This window comes from Myotis nattereri, assembly GCF_964212035.1.
Source record: "Myotis nattereri genome assembly, chromosome: 3".
In the NCBI taxonomy this organism is placed as follows: Eukaryota; Metazoa; Chordata; class Mammalia; order Chiroptera; family Vespertilionidae; genus Myotis; species Myotis nattereri.
Window position 1 is genome coordinate 45,391,497 of NC_138077.1, and position 25,461 is coordinate 45,416,957.

Here is a 25,461-nt window from a genome sequence, read left to right on the forward strand (position 1 = left end):
TATCCACTGAGCCAAACCAGTTAGGGCTAATTGGATTTCTTTTACTGTTCAGTTTTGATAGTTCTTTATATAATCTCAATACAAATCCTTTGTCAGCTATATGATTTGCAAATATTTTCTCCCAGTCTATAGCTTGCTTTTTCATCCTCTTAACAGGGTCTTTCACAGAGAAAAAATTTTAACTTTGATGAAGTCTTATTTACCATTTTTTTCTTTAATGATCATATCTTTGGTGTCATATGTAGAATTCTTTCACAACTCTACATCCCTGTATTAGTTTCCTAGAGTTGCTATAACAAATCAACATAAAAATTGTGACTTAGAGAAAATTATTTTCACCTCTGACTGTGGCAAAATATTCATTAATTATTTTTATGCATGCTATATCCTGTCACCTCTCTAAATATAATTATAATTAAGCTGTACAATTTTTTTTTTTATTATTGGCTTTGTTTCCTTGGGTGTAAATTCTTTGATTTGTTGAAGTTGTGGCCTATGCCAGATCATGTCTGTTGGTACTTAGCCCTATATCCACTTTGCTATAATCCCCTTTGTATTCCTGAAGCTGGGTATCTGAAATGACATATCCCAGACTCCCTTGCCAGATGAGTGCTATTTAGATTATGCAAATGAAGGACAGTCACACAAGATTGAAGGAGGGAAGAAGGGAGAAGTATTGTGTTTCAGACAGTGCCCATGGCAGTGGCAGTGGCTCCTGCTACTGTTCAGGCAGTGAGTGCAGGCTTATGGGCTACAGCTCAGGGACTGTAGCCACTTCCTGATCTATGGGCAACACCATCTCCCTCCCTTGGCTTCTCCAGCCTTTCCAAAATTATGGTAGCAACTTCCTTGATGGATGCAGTATTTTGGTATTGGAAGCAGTCCAAGCAGATAGGCTGTCATAGATATAAATTTAAGGTTGCTTATCTGAACTGGCCTCCTTGCCAGTAGAACTGGGTTATTATTAGTCTAAAGCATGAGGGACAAAAGAGATACTTAAGTTAGAATTCAGGGTTGCCTTGAATGGAGTGCAATTGTAGACAAATCTTTGGAAGATAGGAAGGAATATTTTCCTTTCTTGACATTTCTGAGGATTCGGGGATGGAATGGAAGGCTGCAGGGTATGCTTACTCTGCCATCCTGCTCCAATCTTCTGTATTATTTTTTGAAATGGTGATTATTGCTCAATTAATATTATGTTTTAAAAATCACTACAAGGAAAACTATGTGGCAATATTTAACCATACTTCATGGACACTTGGCCTGCTATTTCAATATCCCAATGCACATGTTGAAGGAGTTTGAACAGTAGCCATGATACCCTGGAGGAAATGATCATATTTTTTGATTATTTCATTCCAGTAACAGTTCTGTCCTGGGAAAAAGATTAGCCTCCAGGCATTCCTGACTGTTTTTCAATTACAGTCTCTAAACCAGTATGCAGCAGCATTGCTTCTTTCCACACAGTGGCCTTTGTAGTAGCTGGCAGAGTTCCCTGGGGCCTCAGAATGGCAGACTTTCGCAATGTCACTGGCTGACAGTTCGATCCAGCACAGGCTTGGCGAGATTTTAAGGCTAAAGTCATTGCACCTTGGGCAATAGTTAAAGCTTGCAATAACCAGCTGCAGTCCCTAAGGCTGGGCAAAAATACTTCTTATGCCAATCTCAAAACTACCCTAAAATACATGCACGAATCTTAGAGTCTCAGAGTCCACCGGAGGGGTGAAGAACATGAGGTATTACAAAGCCTAAGAATTTTGTAGTCTGATGGATCTGGGTTCAAATCTTGAATCTGTACCTTGGACAAGTCACTTACTAGAACAGTGATGGTGAAACTTTTGAGCTCGGCGTGTCAGCATTTTGAAAAACCTTAACTTAACTCTGGTGCCGTGTCACATATAGAAATGTTTTGATATTTGCAACCATAGTAAAACAAAGATTTTTTTAAAAAAATATATTTTATTGATTTTTTACAGAGAGGAAGGGAGAGGGATAGAGAGTTAGAAACATCAATCAGCTGCCTCCTGCATACCTCCTACTGGGGATTTGCCCGCAACCAAGGTACATGCCCTTGACTGGAATCAAACTTGGGACCTTTAAGTCTGCAGGCCGATGCTCTATCCACTGAGCTAAACCGGTCAGGGCATATTTATATTTTTGATATTTATTTTATATATTTAAATGCCATTTAACAAAGAAAAATCAACCAAAAAAATGAGTTCGTGTGTCACCTCTGACACGCGTGTCATAGGTTCGCCATCACTGTACTAGAATGATCTCCAGATGCCTTATTTGTAAAATGGGAAATAATCGTAGTTATCTCCAAGGGAAGATTATAACAATTCACTTACTAATTGATTCAACATTTGTTATTGCCTACCTTTTACTAGATCTTATTCTAGGGCCAAGGGGACACAATATTGAACAGGCAATGTGCCTGATTTCATGAAGTTTACATTCTAATAAGTAGAGAAAGAGAGTAACACAGACCAAACTAAATAAGAAAATGCCACAATAAAAATGAAACAGTGATGAAACAGAGAGTTGCTGCAGTTTCTCTGTGTTTTCTTCTTGGTTCAAACTACCTAGTAACTATATAGAACCTCATTTTCACAGGCCCCTTATCTAAGCCAGTAGGCCTTTGGAGAGGGTCTCATGATTAATTTTAATGGTCCAATGGTGATGGAAGGAGACTCGATTTTAGATGGTTAACACATAATGTGTTATACAGATGATGTATTGTAGAGCAGTATACCTGAAGCCTACATAATTTTATGAACTGATGTCACTCCAATAAATTCAATATATTTTTTTAAAATGTTAATGGCTCAATGTGACTTCTCTGGAAACATTTGCATACAGCATGTCCTAAAATAACATCATTTCATTCAATGTTTTATTATAACACTGATGAGATGCTGTAGGAACTTAACTTCTGTTTATATCAATTAGACTATGGTAAAATTGGTTTTGTTTTATGTAGCTTCATAAAACAGAACCTATGGATGACATTAAGTGAGGACCTACTATATGAGCAGAAGGCAGAGGCCTTGGGCCATACTTTTACTTTACTTTGCTGGTGGACTTTTAGGCTCTGTGTGGCCAGTGGAGGTGGTATTTGGGGGTAGGCAGACACTTTCTTGCCCATCCTCTGCCTGAAAACACTCTGTTTCTGAATGTCCTGTAGAATTCGTTACTGGGATCTCAAGCCCTGCTGGGATCATTTAATGCATCAGAATTTGTGGCTTGCAAGAACCAACTTTGATCCTGCCCTTCAAAAATATAACATGGTTCTGCCAAGAAAGAGTCCAAGGTGATGAATGTTGCTATTTCAAGCCTAAGCCCAGGAACACCAATGTGGAGGCAGCGTCTGGTCCTCCAGGCTGCTCCAGCCCAGAGCTGGGTTCCCTAATAGGTGGATTAGGCACATGGTTAAGGCACTGGTAAAAGAAAACTCACACACACCTGAAAAGTTAGCTTTTAAAGCCTTATTTAGAATTTTGGAACCAGAAATATCTTGGAAGATGGTATTCTAATATCACATTTTATGTAAGTTTTCTGTTATATTGAATATGAGTTACATAGGGGTTGGGCTCCATAATCTTTTGGAATTCAGGGCCTCTAAAGGTCATAATCTGGCCCTGCCCTACACCATCCAGAAACTTCCCCTCACCTCAATTCTCAGAATTAACACACATAGTCTCTCACAAAACGGGTCCAGGCTAGGGAGTGGAGGATGTATTCTATTTCTTACTCTACTGCAGCCCCCTCTGCCTGTTCCCCTTTCTGTAGTGCCAATGACTGAACCACACAGTTTCACACTTCATCATATGCAGTGACCAGGAGTGTGATAGTGGTAACTGGTGCCTCTGACTTTTAGGGCAAATCTATAAGGGCAGGGAGGTCTCCTGGACCATTGGATGATTCCATTTTACATGAGAAAATTTCTCCCGTGATGCAGAAATATATTGTTTTCCTGCTTCTGGTCTTGAACCTTACCCCATCTTCTATTGCTGTTATAGGAAGCAAAAATAAGGGCCAAGGCCTGGGAACATGAGGGTTTGACTGAGTCTCCACTTGGCCTCTTCAGACCAAGCTGGGCTGCCCCAGTTCCCCAGAGTAGAGACCTGGGCAGCTGCCAGGGGCAAGGTGCTGGCCCATTGGTCTCTGGCCTTCACAGGGTTGGCCAATGGGAAGGGACAGCTGTGAGGTGGGGACTGCCTGCCCCCATGAGTAGCAGGCTGCTGAGGCCGAGCCATCTCCTCCTCTCTTCCATCCTGACTGCAGTCTGTTGATCTGATCCCACACCTGGAGGTAAGAGCAATGTGATTAAAGTTTGAGGCTGGGGTTGGGGGTGGCTGCCCTGCCTTGGGGCCTCTGGCTCAGGTGCCCCCACACTCTCCTGTTGCAGCAGTGTGGTGAATGATACAGCTAAACTTGGCCAGGGCAGTTGTCTTGATTCTCTTCATAGCTCCGAGAGAAAAGAGACTGTTCCTCTGGTCAAAATGCCTGGGACCATCTTGAATTTTGACCAGGTCACTCTGTGGCAAGATGCCTCCCCAGAGAAAAAGTTAGGGTCAGCGAGGGGGAGGAATGGTCCAGTGGTAGAGTCCAATTAGATAAGAGGAGAAGGGGGTCAAATGATTCTCACAGAAAGAAGCACAGGAAGAGGCAGTTTGGGAAAAGACTGAGCTCCGACCTCAGACTGAGTTTGAAATCCAGGTCTACCACGTGACTCTACTCAGCAAATGCTATTGAGCAGATTTTACGGGTTCACAAGACACAAAAATGGATGAAACATTATTGCCTATAGATTTGGGAGTATCTGTGGATATGGGGTATCTGCGGAGATGTGGGGGACATCTCACAGAGTGATCGAGAGGTTCAAATGAGACAAAGTGAGCAAAAGGCCTGGCATATACTGGAGGGGCTTATGAAAAATCTTATTTTTAGAAGACATTTTCTGATAGAAACAGCTGGGTCTGCCTAGCCTTTGCCAAACTCAATTCTGCTCTCCACAGTGAGCAGTGTCTGAGGCATCCTGGTTGTTTCTAGCTGTCAACATAGAGGCCAGAGTGGGAGGCATTTTAGATGTCAGGCCAGTCCTTGTGTGTCAGAGGATGTGGGTCCCTTGTAGGGAAGGTTCTGGTTTTCAGATCAAGCTTTGCACTGCGTGTAGCCACCTCTGTCCTGGTGAGTTTTTCTTAGGGGCAAAGTTGGCTCCTCCTAACAAGTTTGGGGAGCCGGAGAGCCCTTTATGCTGGCAGAATATGCCCAGAAGAGCATGAGGGTGTCTACTTTGTTCTTGAAGCAAAACAGTGGAAAGCCAGCTCTGCAGCTTAATTGGCAGTCCTTGTGGCCACCCTCCCAGAATGCTAGAGGAGTTGTAAAGAGAGGCACAGGACTTGGTTCTTGTCCTTTCTAAGGTGGCTGCAGGGACCTTTCCATCTACTCCTTGTCAAGCCAGAAGACCAGCGGTCTCAGACAGCCCTTGGCAGAGGTCAGGAGGTAGAAACTTTGGAGATGAGAAGCTTTCAATCAGGAATTCCTTCATGTGCAGAGACCCGGATGCTAAAAATGTGGTGGAGGAATGCTCTACTTTACTAGCTCTTTGAGAACATGAGTGTATGAGTGTGAGTGTGTGTGTGTGCATGTGCGTGTGTGTGTGTGTGTGTGTGTGTGTGTGTGTGTGTGAGAGAGAGAGAGAGAGAGAGAGAGAGAGAGAGAGAGACAGAGACAGAGACAGAGAGAGAGAGAGAGAGAGATTTGGGCATGGAGATGCTGACGGTTTTCCCAGGGCTGAGTAAAAGCTTCCAGGTAACTCTCCTGGGAGCTGAGCTAATGCTTGCTTCTGCCATCTAGCATTAGGTTGCACCATGTGAAATTGCCAGTATTCTACCATTTTTTAACCTTTAAAATCAGCAAGTTAATATAATTCAAACTAAGAGTTGTATGATAGAAGCAGAGAAGCATTGATCAGACCATCAAACCTCAGAGGGAAGGTAGGGGAGGGTGGGGGTAAGGGAGAGAGATCAACCAAAGGACTTGTATGCATTCATATAAGCCTAACCAATGGACACAGACACCAGGGAGGTGAGGGCATGAGTGGGGGGTGGGGGGGGGCAATGGGGGCATAAGGTCACATATGTAATACCTTAATAGAGAAAATTTTTTTAAAAAAGTAAAAAAAAAATTGTATGATTTTTTAAACCAATATCTTGGTCTCTTCATTCTTCTATATAGGGGAGTCAAAAGCTATACAGGAAGGATTAAATGAAATCGGATTTAAAAGTGCCTCACACAATTTATGCTACAAAGTACTCTTGCTAAATTTCAAAATGTTCTCATGGCCCTCATCTTACATGATCTCATTTAGTGGATTAAGAAGCTGAGTCTGGGAAGCCTTTCGGGAGGCAGTGTAATGTGATGGAAAGCTCACTGGTTTGGAAGCCAAATGGGAATCTCATAGGAATCATCTAAATCTCTGTTTCCCCATCCCAAAAGTTGGGGTTATTTTCCTTGCTTCATGGAGTTCTTATAAAGATTAAAATACTAGTAAGTAATAAATAAAATGAATAATGTATAAAAGCTCCTGGTGTGGGAGTTAGTTTCTAGGTTAATCTAATAAAGGCATCTCTTTCCTTGCCCTTAGTCCCCCATTTGTAAAAGCAGGGGAGAGGGGGGAGATGGTTTCTGGGGCCCCTCTTGTCTCCCAGGAGCTGTGTGAACTGTGCTTTACTGCCCTTTCCTGCTGGAGGAGTTGGCGCCTGGCATGGTAACTTCTTCCCCCCATACTGCTCTGTCCCCTGTCAGCCCCAAAGGAGACCTCATCCTTGTATTTCACAAGATTCTGCTCTTGTTACTGAAATTCCAGCAGGTCAAAGTGGAAGTTCTCATACATTTTAACACTAGAGGCCTGGTGCATGAATTCATGCATCAGTGGGGTCCCTCGGCCTGGCCTGTGGTGGGATTGGGCTGAAACTGGCTCTCCAACATCTCGTGAGGGGTCCTGGATTGTGAGAGGGTGCAGGCCAGGCTGAGGGACCCCATCAGTGCATGATCAGGGCCAGGGAGGGACGTGGGAGGTTGGCCAGCTGGGGAGGGACCACAGGAGGGCTCCAGGGCACGTCCGGCTCATCTTGCTCAGTCCTGATTGGCCAGACCCCAGCAGCAAGCTAACCTACCTGGTTGGAGTGTCTGCCTCCTGGTGGTCAGTGCACATCATAGCGAGCGGTTGACTGGCCTTAGCATATCATTAGCATATTATGCTTTGATTGGTTGAATGGATGACCAGATGACTGGACACTTTTCATATTAGGCTTTCATTATATAGGATATGAAAATGAGAGATCATAACATGGCCTTTGAGGACTCAAAGAACATCATGATCATCCCCTTGTAATTTTTTATTTATTTTTATTTTTTTCTTTATTGATTAAGGTATTACATGTGTTCTTATCCCCCCCCCCATTGCCCTCCTCACTTGTACCCTCACCCCTTAGTGTCTGTGTCCATTGGTTCTGCTTATATGTATTCATATAAGCCTTTGCAATTTTAAAAGCAAAAAGCTCCTATATATGGGGCCATGAAAGCCAGTGCAGTAGAGAGGAGCCAGCCTTCCATTCCAAATGGCACCTCTGCACGCTTCCACTTGTTATCCTGGGGCAGAGGTTATCACACCTCTCTGGTTCTCAGATTTCTCTTGTGGGCATTGAGTCCTACCTTCTCGAGTTGTGGGGATGAAATAAGATTAATAGGGGTGGTCCACAAAGCTTCCCCATAAATATTTGTTTGCTGTCATTCTCTTCACTTACATGTACGGAACACTTCATACATTTATAAAATACTTTTAGTCAATTGATTTGTACATAATAATGTGAAATAAATGAGATAAGGATTAATAATTACATTTGCAGGCAAAGAGCATGGTGTCCAAAAGGGAGTAGGGGCAGGTAAGTCACCCCGTGAGTTAACGGTGGAGCTTAGACTAGGAGCCAGGTCACTTGCATCATGATCTGGAGGTCTGTTTATGCTATTGGATGTCTCCATCCTATGGATGGAATAGCAAAAGACAGATGTGTGACCCTGATGCTGTTTTCCTCCTCTGGGCTATGCCTAAGAGTTCATTATTGGGCTTTGGAAGGCCAGAGTTTGATTTCCAGCTCCTCTATGTGTAGGTTGAGGATGTTGGCCAAGTCACTTAACCTCCTTGAAGACCACTTTCCTCATCTCTAAAATGGATACAATTAGAGCTAACATTTTAAAAAAAAATTTTTTATTGATTTCAGAGAGGAAGGGAAAGGGAGAGAGAAACATCGATGATGAGAGAGAATCATTGATTGACTGCCTCCTGTACGCCCCACATTGTGGATCAAGCCCGCAACCCAGGCATGTGTCCCAACTGGGAATTGAACCGAGATCTCCTGGTTCATAGGTCAATATTGGCTCAACCACTGAACACACTGGCTGGGCCAGAACTAACATTTATTGAACACTGACATGTGCCAGGCACTGTTCTAAGTACATTGTATGGCTTATGCCACACAATCCTCCAACGAATATGCGACTGAAACATGTTACAGGTAAGAACAAATTATTTTCACCTGAGCACTGAGATCATGAAGCATGTGCTCCCTATTTCTACCTCATACTGTCTCTCAAAATGGCTGAGAGAATTAAATATCAAGTGAGGCAGGACTTTCTACACAATGAAGAATTAGAAGTGGAACTTGGCACTGATCTTCATGATCCATGTGAAAGGTTTCTTTATATGCACAATTGAGTCTTAGATCACATGGTTTCATTTAATAATTTTAATAAAGAAGTCTTTCAAAATCAAAGTGTAACTATTATTATATCCAAAGAGCACAAACAATTTTTATTTATTTATTTAATTTATTTTTTAATAAATCTTTATGCAGATTATTACAGTTGTTCTTCTTTTCCCCCCCATAGCTCCCCTCCACCTGGTTCCAACCCCACCCCCTGCCCTTACCCGCCCCCCCAACTGTCCTCCTCCATAGGTGTACGATTTTTGTCCACTTTCTTCCTGCACCCTCCATACCCCCTTCCTGCTGAGAATTGTCAGTCTACTCTCTTTCTATGTCCCTGATTCTATTCACCAGTTTATTCTGTTCATCAGATTTTTCATTCACTTGATTTTTAGATTCACTTGTTGCTAGATATGTATTTGTTGTCACTTCGTTGTTCATAATTTTTATCTTTACCTTTTTCTTCTTCTTCCTCTTCTCAGAGAATACCCTTCAGCATTTCATATAATACTGGTTTGGCAGTGATGAACTCCTTTAGCGTTTTCTTATCTGTGAAGCTCTTTATCTGACCTTCAATTCTAAATGATAGCTTTGCTGGGTAGAGTAATCTTGGTTGTAGGTTCTTGCTATTCATTACTTTGAATATTTCTTGCCACTCCCTTCTCCCTGCATAGTTTCTGTTGAGAAATCAGCTGACAGTCATATGGGTACTCCCTTGTAGGTAACTGTCTTTCTCTTGCTGCTTTTAAGATTCTCTCTTTGTCTTTTGCTTTTGGCATTTTAATTATAATGTGTCTTGGTGTGGTCCTCTTTGGATTCCTTTTGTTTGGGGTTCTCTGCGCTTCCTGGATTTGTAAATCTATTTCTTTCACCAGGTAGGGGAAGTTTTCTGTCATTATTTCTTCAAATAGGTTTTCAATATCTTGCTCTCTCTCTTCTTCTGGCACCCCCATAATTTGGATGTTGGTATGCTTGAAGTTGTCCCAGAGGCTCCTTGCACTATCTTCATATTTTTGTATTCTTTTTTCCTTTTGCTTTTCCTGTTGGGTGATTTTTGCTTCTTTGTATTTCAAATCTTTGACTTGATTCTTGGGATCCTCTAGTCTGCTGTTGGATCTCTGTATATTATTCTTTATTTCAGTCAGTGTATGCTTAATTTCTAGTTGGTCCATTTTCATATCCTTGAGGGTCTCACTATATTTCTCAGAGGTTTCTAGAAGATTCTTGAGTAAACTTATAACCGTGGTTTTGAACTCTATATCCAGTAATTTGCTTTCCTCCATTTCTTTCATTTGTGACCTGTTTGTCTCCTCATTTTGGCTGCTTCCCTGTGTTGATAGAGTGACTTTGTGTGCTAGGTGTCCTATAGGGCCCAGTGGCTCAGCCTCCCCAATTACCTGAGGTGTATCCTCTTGGTGCACCCCTTTGTGGGCTGTGTGCACAGTCTTGTTGTAGTTAAGCCTTGATTGTTGTAGGTATCACTGGGAGGAATTGACCTCCAGGCCAACTGGCTATGAGGACCAGTTGTGTCTACAATGGTAGAACTTCTGTGCTAGAGACACCCTATTGGGCAGGACTTGCTTCAGTAGTGCTTTGGCGCTCACTAAGTCTGCCTAGGTTTGTAGGTGGAGAAAGGCCAGGCCATTCATATGCAAAAGCCTCTGTGCACAGCTTGGGTGGGCTGTAAATTGGGTGGGGCAGAGTCTCAGGGAATCACCAGGGTGGAGCAAACCGCAATGGCTGCCAGTCTGCTCTGCCTCAGAGAGGTCGCGGGGTCTGTGTCCTGCGGCCTGTGCAGGAACAATGACTGCTGCAAGCACCTCTGTGAGAAAGCCGCCCTCAGGTTCTGGCCCGATGCCTGACAGTCCAGTTTCTCTTTCTCTCCATATGTGTCTGGGTCCCCAAATTCTCACCTGGAACTGGAGTTTAGAGCAGTCGGGAACTTGTATCTCCCTCCTGATTGAAAAAGACAACAGCGTACCCAGTTGCCAGCTCCTTTCGCACACACCTCCGTAATTCCTCACGTCCATGTTTCTGCACCTCCTACCGGACTCAATGCACTTTTCTCTTTCCTTCTAGTTGTAGAATTTCCACTCAGCCAGCCTTCCCGTGGTTCTGAATGATATTCATTTTGTCTTTTAGTTGTAGTTTTAATGTGGTTGTGCACGGCAGCAAATTTAGGTGTTTACCTATGCCACCATCTTGGTGGTCTGAGCAAAAACAATTTTGGAATAATTTTTTGAAATGGAAGTACCTCTGCACCGACTGTCAATTGTTATCAATTACAAAATTATCCACCCAGAATTAGACTGGAAGACATTTTTTGTCTTCAATCAGAATCTGTTCCTCACTTCAGAAACTTTCTAGGATCATGTACCCATCTTCCCCCACCCTCCTTTCAATACCTCCACCTCATGCCACTGTCATGGAACCCCGCTGTCTCTGTTAGTGGAAAGAATAGATCATCCTGAAGTGTTGAAACAGAATGCCATCCCTTGAGCTGGGAGAATGCATTCCCAACAGCTTTGGAGTCAGCCCTCCATTGCTATGATCTCTGGGGCCCTCCATAGCTGCCCCTTCCAATTCTCATGTTCTGGATTCTCTCCTCTTGTCTCTCTGTGGGAAAAGAAAATACAGCTTCATTGATTCCACCCTTCTTATTTCTGGAGAAACAAGCACAGAGCCTCTCAGAGGTCTTCTCAGGAGTTTTAGTGATAACCCCATAAGAAAAAAGAATGGAGGTGACAAACAGTGGGAAAGTTTAAAGACGTATGAAATCTCAAAAGTCTCAGAACAAGTATTCTTCCCAAGTACAAAAGGGGCTTGGCTGGTCTCTCTTCCTTGGCTTCTCATTTAACTCAGCTCTTTCTTATCTTGACATGAGCTAAATCTAAGCCATCTCATTTTATTCCCAGGAGCTACTGAGAACACTCTCCTGAGCTCTCCACCCAGTAGAGGGCGACAAAGGTACATGTAGATGGTAAGAGTGAGTCTTGACAAGAGACTCATGACCACCAAGGGGCAGCATCCCTATCTGTGTTGTGTTAACTCCGTCTCTCTGTCCTCCGCTCCATCTACCCATCTCATTCTCAATTCTCACTTTATGTATAAGGTCACATTTGAACTTGATATTTGATAAATGATGCATCAGATCACTAGAGAGAATTAATTTAATTAAATGTCTTTAAACAACTAGTTTTAATATCTTTAAACAAATGTCTTTAAGAAATCATTTGAATATTTTAGATCATAGTTTACACTAAAACAAAATATTAGAGATGTACTAAAGAGTGAAACAGTCATTCTATTATTAAACAATAGAGGAAAACAAAGTAGGATATTTATCAAACCCTAGCATGAATAAGGACTGTTTAACATTAGAAGCAAAGAAAAATATCAACAGAGTTGACTATATAAAAACTAAAACTTCTGTCACCCAAAAAATCAGGATAAACAAAAGAATAATCTGCATACTAGAGAAAAGAGTCATAGCATATGTGGTAAAGTGTTGGTATAAAGAACTCACAAAAAATAATTCAAAAAGCACATTGTGTTCTAATTACATAAGTGAAAAAAACTAACAGGGGTATTATGAATGAAAAAATTAAATTAGAATAGAAAATCAAATTAGAAAACAGGCCTTTAATAAAATGTATAGCTCTCTAATGATCAAAGTAATGAGGTATCATTTCTTTTAGTCAATTAACAACAAAAAACGTTTTTAATGATAATATCCCAAGCTGGTAAGAGTAGTTAGGTAGGCTCTTTGATACATACACTGACATACTACTCGGTAACAATATAACAAACTGCAATTTGGGAATATGCATCAAGAACTTTAAAAATGTTCATAGTTTTTGGTTTAGTAATTTTACTTGTGAGAATATGTCATATAATAATTTGGCAATAAGCTATGTGCCTAAGGATATTGGTTACAGATTTAAAAATAATATTTTAAAAATGGAAATTGCTGGGGTCCAACCCCAGCAGGTCCAGGGGTCCCCAAAGGTGTGGACGGAGTCGGTGAAGAAGGAATGACACAGAGACAGCGTTTAGTTGATCAGCAGCCTAGCCAGGATCTCCAGCCAAGTTCTGGTTAGGTTCCCCAGCCAGGTTCTGTGTTTTATTGTCTTGTTACATCTGTATTTATACCAGTTGATTTTAATCCTGTCAATTTCTATTCCAAAGGTTAGGGCGTTTCTTATCTCCATTCCAGGGAGTAAAGATTATGTAGTTTAAGGGTGATTGTTTGTAGTTAAAGTGATTAAGTACCCGCCTGGCATTTAGTTAAGGGGTTTTATCCCTTCCCTAACTTCAGGGGAAAATTCCCTACCTGGGGAAACAACCTTTCTTGGAGAGGTGACCTTGGTTAAAACACATAGCTCTAAGGGGAGCAAACATATTAAGAACAGTATGCTATATACGCCAGGTCCCTTGAAACATATGCTGTGCAGATGTTTCTTTCCTGCAGCGACTGTGTCAAGCAGCAAGGATGGACCGGCTTCCGGCAGGAAATAACCCAAAAGTTCAACAAAATGGAAATGGTTATATATATTTTTGTTGTATCTATTTAATGGACTAACATAATGATTGCAAAAACTAGAAAAAGACAAGGCAAAAATAGGGGAATGAAATTTCTATGTAAAGTATGTTTTCACTATGTTAAAAAAGAAAAAAGAAATAAAAGAGAGGTTGGGAGCTTCAGTCACCCACCAGCCTGAAAACAGCCCTCAGCCCCTCACCCAGACTGGCCAGGCACCCCAGTGGGGACCCCCAGCCTGAAGGGTGTGTGACCAGCTGCAAACAGCCATCATCCCCTCATCCAGGCTGGCCAGGCACCCAAGCGGGACCCCCACCCTGATCCAGGACACCCTTCAGGGCAAACCAGCCGGCCCCACACGTGCACCAGGCCTCTACCCTATATAGTAAAAGGGTAATATGCTTCCCAGCACCGGGATCAGCGGAGCTGTGAGGCCTCCCGGCCTGTGATCAGCAGAGCCACAAGGCCTCCCAGCACTGGGATCAGCTGAGCAGCGAGGCCTCACTGCCCTGGTGTCAAATGGAGCTGTGAGACCTCCCAGCACTGGAATCAGCGGAGCCGAGAGGCCTCCTGGCCCCTGATCGCCCTGCGGCTCTGTGTGTGACAGAGGGCGGGGTCACAACCTCCCTATCCACCCTGCCCTGTTCGTGACAGGGGAAGGCGCCCCAACCCCCTGATCGGCCCTGCTCTGTGTGTGACAGGGTGGAGCCACAACCTCCCCATCGGCCCTGCCTTGAGTGTGACAGGGGGTGGCGCCCCAACCCCCCAATCAGCCCTACCCTGAGCATGACTTAGGGTGGCATCGCAACTTCCTGATCCGCCCTGCTCTGTGCATGGCAGGGGGATCTCCCCAACCCCCTGATCGACCCTGCTCTGTGTGTGACAGTGTACGGAGCCCCAACCCCCTTGATGGGCCCTGCTCTGTGCGTGACAGTGTACGGAGCCCCAACCCCCCTGATGGGCCCTGCTCTGTGCGTGACAGGGGGCAGCACCCCAACCCCGTGATTGGCCGGCTCTGTATGTGACAGGGGTGGCGCCACAACCCCCTGATCTGCCCTGCTCTGTGCGTGACAGGGGGTGGTGCCGCAACCTCCCCATCGACCGTGCCTTGAGTGTGACAGGGGGCGGCACCCCAACCCCCCAATCAGCCCTACCCTGAGCGTGACTGAGGGTGGCATCGCAACCTTCTGATCTGCCCTGCTCTGTGCATGACAGGGGGTGGCGCCCCAACTCCCCAATCGGCCCTGCTCTGAGCCCGACCAGGGGCTGCGGGGCAGGCACCTAGGGATTGGGCCTGCCCTCCGCCACCCAGGAGCGGGCCTAAGCCAACAGGTCGTTATCTCCCGAGGGGTCCCAGACTGTGAGAGGGCACAAGTGGCACTGAGGGATACCCATCCCCCGCCAGTGCACATATTTTTGTGCACCGGGCCTCTAGTATATATTAAAAGAGAAACATGCAAATTGGCCGCACCTCCGGTACACCGAAGCCACACCCACCAGCCAATCAGAGCGGCTATATGCAAATTAACCCAACCAAGATGGCGGCCGGCAGCCACAGCGCTGGAGAAAGCAGGAGGCTTGGTTGCCCCCGAGATGGAGGAAGCCAAGCTTCCCACCTGCCCTGGCCGGTTGTGGCCTCGGCTCAAGGCAACGAAGTTTCAATTATAGAAGGCAAATAAATCTGAGATACCTGCTTCCAGCCAGCCTCCACTGGGAGCTTGGGTGGCTGGGGGCTGTGGCCAGCCTGCAAATAGCCATCAGCCTCTCACTCAGGATGGCCACACCCTCATGGGGTGAGGGTTCCCACTGGGGGGCTTGGCCAGCCTGCAAACAACCATCAGCCCCTCACCCAGGCTGGCCAGGCACCCCAGTGGGACCCGCACCCTGATCCGGGACACCCTTCAGGGCAAACCAGCTGGTCCCCACCCATGCACCAGGCCTCTATCCTATATAATAATAGGGTAATATGCAAAATGACCCTAACAGCAGAACCACTGGGAATGACTGGTCACTATAAAACACACTGACCACCAGGGGGCAGACGCTCAATGCAGGAGCTGCCCCCTGGTGGTCAGTGCTCCCACAGGGCGAGCTCTGCTCAACCACAAGCCAGGCTGCCAGCTGCCAGTACAGCGGTGGTGGTGGGAGCCTCTTCCACCTCCTCAGCAGCACTAAGGATGTCCGACTGCAGCTTAGGCCTGCTCCCCACTGGCAAGTGGACATCCCCTGAGGACTCCCAGGCTGCCAGAGGGATGTCTGACTGCCAGCTTAGGCCCAATCCCCCAGGGATTGGGCCTAAGCCAGCAGATGGTCATCCCTCAAGGGGTCCCAGACTGCGAGAGGGCACAGGCCGGGCTGAAGGACCCCCCCCCCCCCCCGCCAAGTGCACAAATTTTTGTGCACCGGGTCTCTAATATATATATATATACACACACACACATATATATGGAAGATGAGTATATATATATGAAGATAAGGTGGTTTTGTCACATAGAGCCCAGATAATGGGGCATAGGAGTGGATTCCAGACATCATGCACATCTTTGGAGGTAAGATTGCCAATCAGGGTCTTTCCTGCATCCTTCACAGAGGAGTTGTCTCCTAAAGCCAAACCCAATTCTGGAGATTTCATGTAATCTATAAGAGATAAGCAACCTGATGAAAAATAGTGTCTTTAGGGAAATAAAATATATATAGACTGTGTTTTGTTTAGAATCAGGTTCTTGGGATTAACCACCTTTCAAACTAGACAGAAGGTCTTAGCAATACCTGTGATGCAGGGTCCTAGGACCTATTTCCCTCTCTTTGGTGCTTTCAACTCTCTGGCATATTTTAGGGATGGGAGACTAACACTCTGGCAATCAGATGTGGGAGCTAAGATCACTCTAATATCAAGGAAGAAGTTATGAGGGTACAAGTCCCTAGGTATGTAAAGGACCATCTTCTGGGAGGGGGTTATCGAGGGATGGTTCTGAGACAGAGAGACCCTTGGCCAATTGTGCCACTTAAGCTTTTTGCTTGGGCTCCTATAATTCATATTTCAAATATACTCCACACTCCTTCCCTCTTGTCTTCTTTTCTTGTTTCCTTCCTTCCTCCTTCCCTCCTCTCTCTGGCTCTTTTTCTCTTTCTTTTTCTCATTATAAAAATATTTAGTTAGTACATACTCTATGCTGGTAGTGTGTCAGGCTTTGCCTCCCCCCACACATGTAGTTTAATGGGCGAGCTAATCAGGAATTGCAGTACAGTGAAAGAAGTGCAATGCTGGAGATAAGTGAGGCCACAGGGGAACATAGAGGAGAAAGAACCAATCCAGTTGGGGGATAGATAACCAGAAGGGGTTCCTGCCAGATGACATCTTAAACTGTCCTGAAGGCTGCATAGGGATCAGGCATGTGAGGAGATGCAGATAAGGGAGGCCCAGGCAAATGGACAATGTATCTTTTATTGTGTGACTAATCCAAGGCAAGGCTGTGTGTGTGTGTGTGTGTGTTTGTGTGTGTGTGTGTGTGTAATATACCAAATGGCCTAATGTCACCCAGGAGAAGGGGAGAGGGAGGAAGAGAGTGGGAGAAAAAGGAGGAGGAACAGACACAGAAAATAAGGGACAGGGTAGTAAAGAAGAAACTGAAATGATCCAAGAGAGAGGAATTAGTTAGAATGGAATGGCCCCACCGGCATGGTTCAGTGGTTGAGCGTAGACCTATGAACCAGGAGGTCATGGTTCGATCCCCGGTCAGGGCACAGGCCCGGGTTGCAGGCTTGATCCCCAGTGTGGGGTGTGCAGGAGGCAGCTGATCAATGAGTCTCTCTCAACATTGATGTTTCTAGCTCTCCCTCCCTGTCCCTCCCTTTGTGAAATCAAGAAAAATATATTTTAAAAAATAAAATAATTGGATGGAATGATCTGAGTCAACATCCTTGGAAAACTCAAAGGAAGGATTCTTGACAAGTTGACTCTTGGAGCTTTCCCTGTGCCTGGTTCTGTGCTCAGATATGAGTAAATTGGAGTAGCATTGTTGTGCCACCACTGAACTCACAATCCTGTTGAGGAAAAGTGGTTACCCATAAGGAATATGTTAAATATTGCAAATATCAGGGCAGAAAAAGATCGAGGTGGATTGAAATAGAAAAGTCTTCCTGGAAGAGGTGAGTATTGAGAGAGTAGGTCTCAGAAGTGGACCCTGCTGAGGTGGTGTGAGTCTTGCTTAGATCCAGTATGAGTGTGCTGTGTGGGGTCTGTCTCTGATGGCTGGTCTGATTTCAGGACTCAGGATGCTGTTGCTGCAAGCTGTTCTACTGTTACTAGTCCTGCCCAGTCGTGGTCAAGATACTCCGACCAAAGAACCTGGAGTCCAACTTCCCCTGCCTAAGGGGGTCTGCACTGGTTGGGTGGCGGGCATCCCAGGGCATCCTGGCCACAATGGGACCCCAGGACGTGATGGCAGAGATGGCACTCCTGGTGAGAAGGGTGAAAAAGGAGATGCAGGTAAGAACATGTTTTTTGGCCTTCTCCAACAGACTTGTCTTGGGTAGAGGAGGGCTTCTAGAACTATATAAGGGTATTAGTTATTGACTAAGGTCTAGACACAGGAAAGAAGCAAATTTTTTTTTTATGTGACTCATAAGCAACCTAAAGTGGATTTTGGGTTGGCCTTCCAGTGGTGACAATAGGTGTACTTGTGAAAAATCAAGTAGCTTTGATTCTGCTCTATCTGCATCTCCTTCCCTGTCCCCTTTCCCATCCCCACCCTCATCCATCCCTAGTCCCAATCTGTTCATATTCCTATTTCTATTCATTTGCCCTTAATTCCCATTCCATGCAGTGACATTCAACCACACTTTTTTTCACCTCCTGCAGGTCACAGTCCTGCTCCTAGAGAGCTCCTGGTCTAGTTAAGAAGAGAAGCCTAATGCGCAGGACTGTGAAAGGTTACTATTGGGAAGTCCACTCCAAATATGCCAAATTGAATGTGAACAAATGCCAAATTATGAAACAGAGAAAAGGTGCCCTTAGAGCAAACTTAGATTAACAATGAGGCTTTATGGAGGAGGAAGGGCTTACGCTAGGTCTTGAAAGATGAGTGGACAGAGTAAAGAAGGGAGGGCATCCTACACAAAGGGATAGAAGAGCAAAAGTATGGTTGGTTGAGACAGTACATAGTTGACAGGTCGATAATGGAGACTTATTGGACACAAGGTTGGAAAGAATCAATGGAAGCCTGCTGGGGAGGATGTGGAAATAGGAGGTATAACTCTCCCCTTTGGGTGCTCCCACTGGCTCTTTGCTCGAAGTGAAGCAGGTTGTATATAGGGGCCATAGGAACAGTGTTTTAGGTTGGAATCAATTTAGGCAGGAGTTCTGTTTCTTGTGATCACTGAGATCTTTTCATTCTTTAGGTCTTGTTGGTCCTAAGGGTGACACTGGTGAAACTGGAGTGACTGGGGTTGAAGGTCCCCGAGGCTTTCCAGGAGTCCAAGGCAGGAAAGGAGAACCTGGAGAAAGTGCCTATGTATACCGCTCAGCGTTCAGTGTGGGACTGGAGACCCAGGTCACTGTTCCCAATGTTCCCATTCGCTTTACCAAAATCTTCTACAATCAGCAAAACCACTACGATGACACCACTGGCAAATTCCACTGCAACATTCCTGGGCTCTACTACTTCTCCTACCACATTACGGTCTACCCGAAAGATATGAAGGTCAGCCTCTACAAGAAGGACAAGGCTGTGCTCTTTACCTTTGACAAATACCAGGACCAGGACTTGGACCAAGCCTCTGGCTCCGTGCTTCTCCATCTGGAGATAGGTGACCAAGTCTGGCTCCAGGTGTATGGGGAAGGGGAGAATAATGGGCTCTATGCAGATAATATCAATGACTCCACCTTCACAGGCTTCCTTCTCTACCATGACACTAATTAGTGACCACTTAACTAGAGCCTCCACTGGGCCAAACAACCCAGAAGTCAAAGAACAGCCCAAGGGTTTTCAGTGTAGTTAGGAGACTAATATTATTATTTAGTTGGAGAGTTCTGAACATTATTCATGCATTTACTCATTCATTCATCAAGTGCCCTTTTTAAAAAGTTATATCGTTTATTCTCAATCCTAAAGGAGATATGTTCCCTGGCTGCAAGGATCTGGTACATAGTGTCAATAGAAGGATAACAGTATTTACTGGGGAGCTTCACATACATGACAAGATAACTGACACAAGAAAGTATTTGACAGCACTATTTTGTGCCCACGGTTTCTCCTCAAGTTCATGCCAATCCTCTGAGGTACACAGGAAAGATATTATTCTCCTCTTTTTACACTTGGGGTGCTGAGAGCTAGAGAGTTAAGTGGATGCCTGACATCATCCAGGTATAAAGTGGTGGAGTTAGAAATCACACTCGGGGCCATGAACTTTTTCTATTATACCGTGTCCTTTTTTAGAAGTACTTGCCCTCCTTGGGATGTTGGTAGAGGGCATCTCTCATCCATCTTACCTGAGGGCCTTAACTCATCATGAGTTAAGTTTTTCCCCAGGAGAGCTTCCTCAGAACAAGTGGTTCTATAACCAGGTCCCGTTTCAGCTGGACCACTCAATGGCCCCTGCACTTCTCTTTCCTCATGCTCTTCTCTCTAATCCAGAAAGCTACCTCCATTTCCACATGCTGAAATCTTCCCTGGTCCTCAAAGCCACCTGATCAGGAAGCTCCTCTGATGTGATATTCTTCCCTGCAAATCTTTCTCACGTACTGCACCCCTGTGCTTCTTCATGTGTTATCCTGGATGAGAGCCCTGGGCGTGGGAGACATCTCAGATCAAGGACAACTTCCCAGAAGTACCATGTTTTCTACATGTCTGAGTCCCCTTGCAGTTCCTTGGTCAATGTCTCATGAAGACCACATCTATTCAGAATTAACTCCATTTCAGCCCTTTCATGTAACTAATCCTTATCAACAAAAATATTGTTATTTTAGGAGCTCTCTGATTTTAAGCACCTACTCCTTGTTCCACTGTATAGTTTGAATAATTTTCACCAAGGTTAGGAATGACTATGCTTTCCAGAACATTTGAAGAATTTTTCCTTGAGGAGATAGTTTGAGCCTGTAATGCAAAAACCTATGAAGGAATTTAAAAACCATTCTTTCCTTGAGTACCAACTGGGTTTGGGAAGACCTGGGCCTTCTGAATCTATTCTAGTTTTTTAAGAATGATAAGAAAACACACACACAAAAAATCCCCCAAACTCTCTGAGGTGATGTGGTAATTATCTTGATTTGTGGTGATTATTTCACAATGTACATCTATATCAAATCATCAAATTATACCCTTTAAATATATAAACATTTTAATTATAAAATATTCCTCAAAAAGAAAAAAAGAATTACAAGTGGTTGATAGTGGTAAATGTCTTCTCAGGATATTCTTCAAATGTTTTAGTGAAAGCAGAATTAATAACATTCTGTATAAATATAGAAATGGAAAACCCATTTTTTTCTTACAGTTTTAAATTCTGAATGATTCCCTTTTATATATGCATTGCTATTCATTCAGTGATTATTTCTACATATAAAACTTTGTCTTTTTGAATGCTTTTGTATTATTATTTTCTAAAGATAAAGATATCATCCAGCATTAAAAGTAGAAGCATTTGCATCACATGGCTTTTGTTTTCATTTTTGGAGAAAGACATGGGGTTCAGAGAGGAATGAAGGGGTAAAGCCAACTCAAATTAATAGGCAAAAAAGAAAAATGTTCCTTGCATAATGGAAATATCAGAGCTGTTCTGTCAGAGGCTCAAATGATGTCATTAAAGACCCCTTTTCTGTCTGTCCTTCCACTCTGTCTTCAACAGCACAGGCTTCAGCCTCAGGCTCTACACAGTATAGTTCTAGGTTCTCCCTCATGATATAAAAAAGACTGTAGCCTGCCAGCTGTCATACACTCTCACCACATCATTTAGCCAAAGGGACATCCTCTTTTTCTGGTGGTTCCCAGGAGGAGAGAGGAAGTTTTCTCTCCTGGAAGCCCCAGCAAACATGTTCTTGCATCTCATTGGCTCTGGCTGGGCTACATGTCCATCCTTGATCAATCTCACTGGGGTCAGGAGGATGGACTATCCTTATTTCTTTAAAAATATATTTTTATTGATTTCAGACAGGAATGGAGAGGGAGAGATAGAAACATCAATGATGAGAGAGAATTATCGATAGGCTGCCTCCTGCACACCCCATACTGGGGATCAAGCCCACAACCTGGGCATGTGCCCTGAGCGGGAATCAAACCATACCTCCTGGTTCACAGGTCAACACTCAACCACTGAGCACACAGGCTGGGCTGGACTGTCCTTGTTGATTTAAGTTGATCATGGCTCAATCTGGAGAAGGGGTATTTTCCCTAAAGCAAAATCTGAAGACAGTTACCAGAAGTGGGAGAACAGACGATAAATGTAAAAACAACATTTGTTTACAACAAGCTGTTAATGTTATGTTTGAGTTTTCTCAGGTTTGTCAGAGAGATGTTGCTGGGAAATTACTATTGATTTTCTCTAAAATTTCATTAAGTAACTAATGTCTGACCATGCTTACAGTTCTGCACCTGGTTAGGGTGGGATTCTCGCAGCACTGGACACGATGTCACACTCACTCTAAAGTCTCTGGAAAAGGATCTTTTTTTTTTTTTTTTTTTTTGTGGAAACAGAGAGGGCAAATTTTCATAACACCTTCTGAGAGAAACTGTGGCCAAGAATTTTGGGTTAATGGTCCCATGATGTTCAAGTCTAATTGTGGATTTTTCTATTTCTCTTCAGTTCTGTCAGCTTTTGCTTTATGTATTTTGGAACTGTCATGATAGACACATACACATTTAGTCTTACATGTTCTTAGTGAATTTACCCTTTGTCATTATATAATGCCTGTCTTTATCTCTGGCAATTTTCCCTTTTCTGAAATTAATATAGGCACTCAAGCTTTCTTTTGATTATTGTTTGCATATTTTTCCATCACATTAGTTTAAATCTATTTATATTATTATATTTAAAATAACTTTTCTGCATGTGATTCTTGTTTTTGTTTTTTTTATTCCATCTGAAAATCTCTTTCACTTAATTGGTCCTGAGACAATTTATATATATAATATAATTGATGTTAGATTGAAATTAAACATATTGCTTTATATATTTTGTATTTATTCCCTGTGTTTCACTTTTTTTCCTGGCTTCTTTTGGATTATTTGAATATTTTACCTTAATGTAGTTATTTGCTTTTTAACTGTATTTTTTAGTAGTTGCTCTCAGGATAATAATGTATATACCTAACTTTTCATAGTCTAGATAGCACTAATATTTTACCACTTCAGGTAAAATATAGATGTCTATAACCACATAGGTTCTTTGTCCTACTCCTTTTATGTTATGGAAACAGAGCCTAAGCCGTTAGTTGGACATCCTTAGCACTGCCACATCGGCCAGCCATGAGCTGGCTTCTGGCTGAGCAGCGCTTCCCCTGGGGAAGTGCACTGACCACCAGGGGGTAGTGCCTGTGTTGAGTGTCTGCCCTCTGGTGGTCAGTGTGCATCATAGTGACCGATTGTTCCTGGTCGGTCAGCTGTTAGGGTCAATTTGCATATTACCCTTTGATTATATAGAATTATATCTAGATACATTGAAGCATTACAAACAGTGTTATAATTTTGGCTTCCAACAGTCATACATATTTTAAAGAATTTAAGAAAACAAAATATTCTGTTTATTCAGATAGTCATCATTTTTCTTGTGTTTTTTTTTAAAATATATTTTTTTATTGATTTTTAGAGAAAGAGGAAGGGAGAGAGAAACATCAATCAGCTGTCACCTGCATGACCACTCGATAGGGATTGAGACTGCAACCTGCATGCACCCTGACCAGAATCAAACCAGTGCATGGGTCAACACAACAACTGAGCCACATGGGCTGGGCTCTTGTTCTTTCTTTATTCCTTAAGTTCTAAATTTCCCTCTGGTATAATTTCACCTCATCCTGAAAAACTTTCTTTCTTTCTTTTTTTTTTTTTTTAAGTTTGCTGGTGATACTTTTTCTTAGCTTTCTTTCATCTGAAAATGTTTTTATTTTGCCTATATTCCTGAATGATATTTTTTCTGGGTATAGAATTCTGAGTTGACAGTTCTTTCCTTTTATCTACCTATCATCTATCTATCTATCTATCTATCTATCTATCTATCTATCTACCAATTACCTATTTTCCCACACTTTGAAGATATTGTTTCACTGTCTTCTGGTCTCCATGGTTTTTGATAAGAAGTCTGCAGTCATAGTTTCCCTTATGTGTAATTTATTTTTCTTCTGGCTGCTTTCAAGATGTTTTATTTACCTTTGGTTTGATTATGATGTATCTGGGTATTTTTTTTTCCAGCTTAACCTGATTGGGATTTATTGAATTTCTTGAATCTGTAAACATATGTCTTCCACCAAATTTGGAAAGTTTTCTGACATTTCTTCTTCAAATATATTTTCTGTTGTTGTTTTTTTAACTCTTTTTTAAAATTTATAATGTTACATGCAATAAACATTAATATTTTAAGAAAACGATTTTAAATATAGTAATGTTACATGCAATGAACATTAATATTTCAAGAAAAATGATTTTAAATATAATAATGTTACATGCAATGAACATTAATATTTTAAGAAAGAAAGATTTAAAATATAATAATATTACCAAAACTGTACTAATATAGTATAATATCACCAAAGTTGTAGGAAATATTAAAAATCTGCAAATAACAGGATTACTTCTATTATATTCTTTTTTTAAAAAAATATATTTTATTGATTTTTTTACAGAGAGGAAGGGAGAGGGATAGAGAGTTAGAAACACTGATTAGAGAGAAACATCGATCAGCTGCTTCCTGCACACCCCAAACTGGGGATGTTCCCACAGCCAAGGTACATGCCCTTGGCCGGAATTGAACCTGGGACCTTTCAGTTCGCAGGCCAACGCTCTATCCACTGAGCCAAACCGGTTAGGGCATTCTATTATATTCTAAAATATTTTTTTTCTCTGGCTCTATTTTTATTATCAGTTTTTGTTGTTCATTATATTCCACAACTGAGTGAGATCATATGATATTTATGTTTCTCCAACTGGCTTATTTTGCTTAGGATAATGCTCTTTAAGTCCATCCATGCTGTTGCAAATGGTAAGCATTCCTTCCTTTTTACATCAAATATATTTTCTGAATCTACCTCTTTCTTTTCTCCTCCTGAGATTCCAATGATATGAATATTAAATTAACAAGCCCCTAAAGTTGTGTTGATTTTAAAAAATCTGTTTCTTTCTGTTATTTTTTAATTTTTTAAAATTAATTAATTTTTTTTTACAAAATACAAAATAAATCTATTACCAGATTGTAGATACAAAATAACTAGCCATTTACATGCAATAAACAATATTTCAATATAAACAATTTTAAATATAATAATGTTACATGCAATAAACATTAATATTTCAAGAAAAAAATTTCATATATATATATATATCTAATATGCAAAGTGTCTCCTTGGGAGTTCAACCAGGAGACCAGGAATTTGATTGCTTGCTATGATGTGCACTGACCACCAGGGGTGGCATGAAACATGGCGGGCGACTGGCAGCAGCAGGGCATTGAGGGAGCAAGGGAAGGAGGAGGCAGGGAGGCGGGGAGGCAGAGAAGTGGAGAGGCAGGGAATCTGATTAGCCCTGATTGCTGTCCAGGCCTAGGGACAGTACCCGTGCACGAATTTTGTGCACTGGGCCTCCAGTATAATAATATTACCCAAACTGTACTAACATAGTATAATATCACAAAAGTTGTAGGAAATATTAAAAATCTGCAAATAACAAGATTACTTCTTATATACTAAAATATTTTTATCTGGCTCTATTTTTGTTCATCAGTTTATGTTGTTCATTATATTCCACAAATGAGTGAGATCATGTGATATTTGTCTTTCTCCAACTGGCTTACTTTGCTTAGCATAATGCTCTCCAGGTCCATCCATACTGTTGCAAATGGTAAGCTTTTTTTTTTTTTTTTACATCAAATATATTTTCTGAATCTACCTTTTTCTTTTTTTTAATATATTTTTTTATTGATTAAGATATTACATCTGTGTCCTTATCC

General features: G+C 42.6%; 1 protein-coding gene across 1 annotated transcript; it reads left to right on the plus strand.

The window, feature by feature from the left end:
* Window positions 1-4,229: 4,229 nt before the first annotated feature.
* On the plus strand, window positions 4,230-19,232 carry ADIPOQ (adiponectin, C1Q and collagen domain containing; the record flags this gene model as incomplete). Its single annotated transcript, XM_081085271.1, has 3 exons — window positions 4,230-4,314; window positions 17,579-17,800; window positions 18,712-19,232. Exons 2-3 carry the CDS (start codon window positions 17,587-17,589, stop codon window positions 19,230-19,232), a joined length of 735 nt encoding a protein of 244 aa, XP_080941397.1. The 5' UTR covers window positions 4,230-4,314; window positions 17,579-17,586.
* Between the last annotated feature and the right edge of the window lie 6,229 nt (window positions 19,233-25,461).